At 37.4% G+C, this 3,492-nt stretch overlaps 1 protein-coding gene across 1 annotated transcript; it reads right to left on the bottom strand.

Annotated features, from left to right (window-relative positions):
• Window positions 1–1,100: 1,100 nt before the first annotated feature.
• LOC145106903 (uncharacterized) lies at window positions 1,101–3,239 on the bottom strand. Its single transcript, XM_079043823.1, has 2 exons — window positions 2,127–3,239; window positions 1,101–1,973 (listed from the first exon to the last, which is right to left on the bottom strand). The coding sequence occupies exons 1-2, from the start codon at window positions 3,237–3,239 to the stop codon at window positions 1,101–1,103; spliced, it is 1,986 nt and encodes a 661-aa protein (XP_078899949.1).
• Window positions 3,240–3,492: the final 253 nt, after the last annotated feature.

Below are 3,492 nucleotides of genomic sequence, written 5' to 3'. Positions count from 1 at the left end.
GATCTTCAATTATCTAGTTTAAACAATTAAGTTGATAATCACAAAGATGGCATTATCCAAATTCCTAAAATTTTGGGGATCTTGTCTTGGGGGGCAAGGGATTTTCGAAATCCCTAGGGTTTCATAACCCTAATTTCGAAATTTGGAGGCTAGGCAAAAAAGGTTTAAGAACCCTACAAAAAATCGCCAACTAGGGTTTCTTAACCCTATTTTCGAAAAACACCAAGCCTTAGGGTTTACTTGCCATAAACCCTAATTTGTCAAATTCATAATATGTATCAAATCAAATTGAAAACAAAAACCAAAGGCTCTGATACCACTGATAGGTTTTATACAAACAATCCTATGTGTGCATGCAACCCTAATTGGATCTATGTTTTCACTATAAGACATACAACTATATGAACACAAAATAAACCCTAGCATGCTTCTATAGTTTTTTTGAAAATTATATAGAAGTGTAGTAGACATACCTTTGTTGTTATATAGCAATAACAACTAGTTTCCTTGATCTCTTGAACTCTTGAAAGCAAGCACCACAATTGTAGTGCCTCTAATGGCTCACAAACACCTTGAAGCAAGAAGGCAATTAAGAGAGAGAGGGGAAGGATGCTAATTTCGGCCCTAGGGTTTCCCTTGGAATCAAGTGGCCTAAAATTGAAGCATAGGGTATCTATTTATACTGTAGGGTGCTAGGGTTTCAGTCTAAACCCTAATGGATAGCTTAGCCACCAAGCAGCCCAAGGAACCTTCTGGAATGAGGCCCTTGGACGAAAATATGATGATCCCTCATCATAATTTCGTTCCCCCTTAGTCCATTAGGTTTCCCAGCCCAAAACTCAACTATCACACATTTGACAGTTTATACCCCTTTATTTAATTAATCTCTTTTAGTCACCAAATTAATTCCTAATTAATTTATGACTAATACTAATTAAATAAATATGATTTCTCCTTTAATATATTATTCTTATAATATATTAATAAACCATAATATCTTCTCTCTCATATCAAATTACCTTGTCAAGTTGCTTTGGTGAAGGCAACCCAAAAGGACCATGCACACTCGGGTCAAGTACATACCAAATATAGTTACGGACTTAGACACTAATCCAACAAAAAGGGAGACCAGAAGCTGCACAACCAATCCTGTTAGCCACCACAAGAACTTGGGAAAAAGGAATTCCCACACCAATCAATTTACTTTTAGATAAATTGATTTTAAGCCCTGAAGCCAAGTAAAAACACCTAAGAATATGAATAAGACAATTCGCATTTTTAGGATCCCAAGAAGAGACCAACATAACATCATCAACATAAAGGAGATGAGAAATCTCAATTCTTGAAATAGAAATCCCTCTGAAAGCATTCCCCATTCGAGCCGTCGTCAAAGCAACATGGAGACCCTCCATAGCCAAAATAAAAAGGAAAAGGGACAACGGATCACCCTGTCTCAACCCACGATGAATTTGGAATTCATCAGTCGGAGAACCATTAACCAACACAGAAGCTCTAGCAATGGATAAAAGCTCCTTAATCCACCGGCACCACATAGACCCAAATCCCATAATTGACATAATTTCCAATAAATAATCCCAAGATAACGAGTCATAGGCTTTCTCAAAATCCACCTTAAGGAACATCATGAGATTTCTGGAAGTCTTACTCCAAGCAACCAATTCATTCAGAAGAAAAGGATCATCCAAGATCTGTCTGCCTTTGATAAAAGCAGATTGCTCAAGGCTAACAACACTATGGATAACCTCCACGAGACGATTAGCTAGAAGTTTACCAATAATTTTGTATTGACAACCAATAAGGCTAATGGGTCTAAAATCTTTAGGAGTCTTCGGATCTCTGACTTTTGGGATAATAGTGAAAAAATAGGCATTACACCCCTTTGGAATAACAGAGTGATGGAAAAAATGATGAACAAACGCCTCAACATCAGCTGCAACAAGATCCCAATATCTCTTCAAAAACCGAAAAGTAAAACCATCAGGTCATGGGGCTTTAGTAGAGCTGCAATCCCAAACAACCCTTTTTATCTCCTCATAAGAAAAAGGAGACTGCAAAAAATCAACCTACACTTGGGTTAAAGTACTAAAAAGAGCACCATCAGTTACAGGTCTACACGAAGAACTCTCCTGAAATAAAGATTGAAAATAGTTGTGAAACCCCTTTTTGACCTGGGTCGGGTTATCCACCCACACACCATCAATCATGAGACCACATATAGCAATTTGTCTCCTTTTACGATTAAGAATACCATGGAAAAATCTAGAGTTCTCATCCCCTTCAATGCCCCACTGAATTTTAGCCTTTTGAGCAAGATCAACTTGAACTAAATGATCAAGATCCGACATCTCCTTCAATAAGGAAACTCTTTGCTCTCTCAAATTGGCAGACCCTTCATCCTCCATGAGACTACAATCAATTGACTCTAATAAATCTTGCATATTCTTCCTTTTAATATACATCATGTCCCGGTGTTTAGAGTGCCACACCCTAAGTTTAGATTTAAGAAACTGAAGTTTTTTCTTAAAAATGACCAAAGGGTTAGTCAACACCGTCCCCGCCAACGAGGTAGACCAAGCCTCCCGAACAACATTATCAAACCCCTCCATATGAAACCAAGAATGAAATAAACGAAAAGGTGTCGGACCATAATCTACCTGGTGCTCCAACAGAAGAATAGGGCGGTGATCAGGAATATTCTTTTCCAAAACAATAGCTGAAAGGTGAGGGAAATAATCCAAAAAACCTTCCGTGATCAAAAATCTATCAAGCTTGCTGAATTTGGACCCCCATTTATCGCTCCAAGTGAATCGAGGTCCACCCAAAGGAACATCCACAAGATCAAGAGAGTTAATAAAATTATTAAAAACTCTCGCTGAAGACAAATTGAAATTCGATCCCAGTCTCTCAGACTCATCTCTACCTTCATTGAAATCACCCATAACAATACATTCTCCCGAAAAGTTAGAAATAGTATTATAAATATCGTTCCAAAGAAGTCTTTTATTGTGCAACCCTTGAGGAGCATACACGACAATAAAAATCACTTGAAGCCCCGAACAAACCCATACCTCCTCAATAGCAACAAAGCCATCATGAATTGAAATACGAATTTGGGAAATCAAATCTACATCCCAAATAACAAGAATACCCCCATAAGCTCCACGAGAAGGAGAAAAAGCGTGCATAAAAGAAGAATTACCCCAAAAAGATCGAGCCATAACTAAGACAATGCACTCTAACTTAGTTTCTTGTATTGCTAGAAAATTAACTTTATGACGATTACACAGTTTTTTAATCCAACTCCTCTTATCTAAGGAGCCCCCTCATGGATATTTATTGATAGACAATTCATTTTGGAAATTGTCTCTTAACGTGACCTTTTAAAATTTCTGTAACACGATCCATGCAACCGTCCATATTATACCCCAACGATTCTCCCATTGCAATAGTTTTTTTTAATTCATTTAAAAA

Source organism: Lactuca virosa, chromosome 4 (assembly GCF_052849685.1).
Source record: "Lactuca virosa cultivar CGN04683 chromosome 4, Lactuca_virosa_CGN04683_v6, whole genome shotgun sequence".
Classification (NCBI taxonomy): Eukaryota; Viridiplantae; Streptophyta; class Magnoliopsida; order Asterales; family Asteraceae; genus Lactuca; species Lactuca virosa.
Note: the sequence above shows the minus strand (reverse complement) of the source record. Positions and strands in the feature narration are given on the sequence as shown.

Bases quoted from the DNA above. Each gene is read 5' to 3' on its own strand.
- LOC145106903 (XM_079043823.1), bottom strand. From the start codon at position 3,239: ATGGCTCGATCTTTTTGGGGTAATTCTTCTTTTATGCACGCTTTTTCT. The intron at 1,974-2,126 runs GTAACTGATGGT...CGGTTTTTGAAG, and splicing joins AGAGTTCTTCGTGTAGACCT to AGATATTGGGATCTTGTTGC.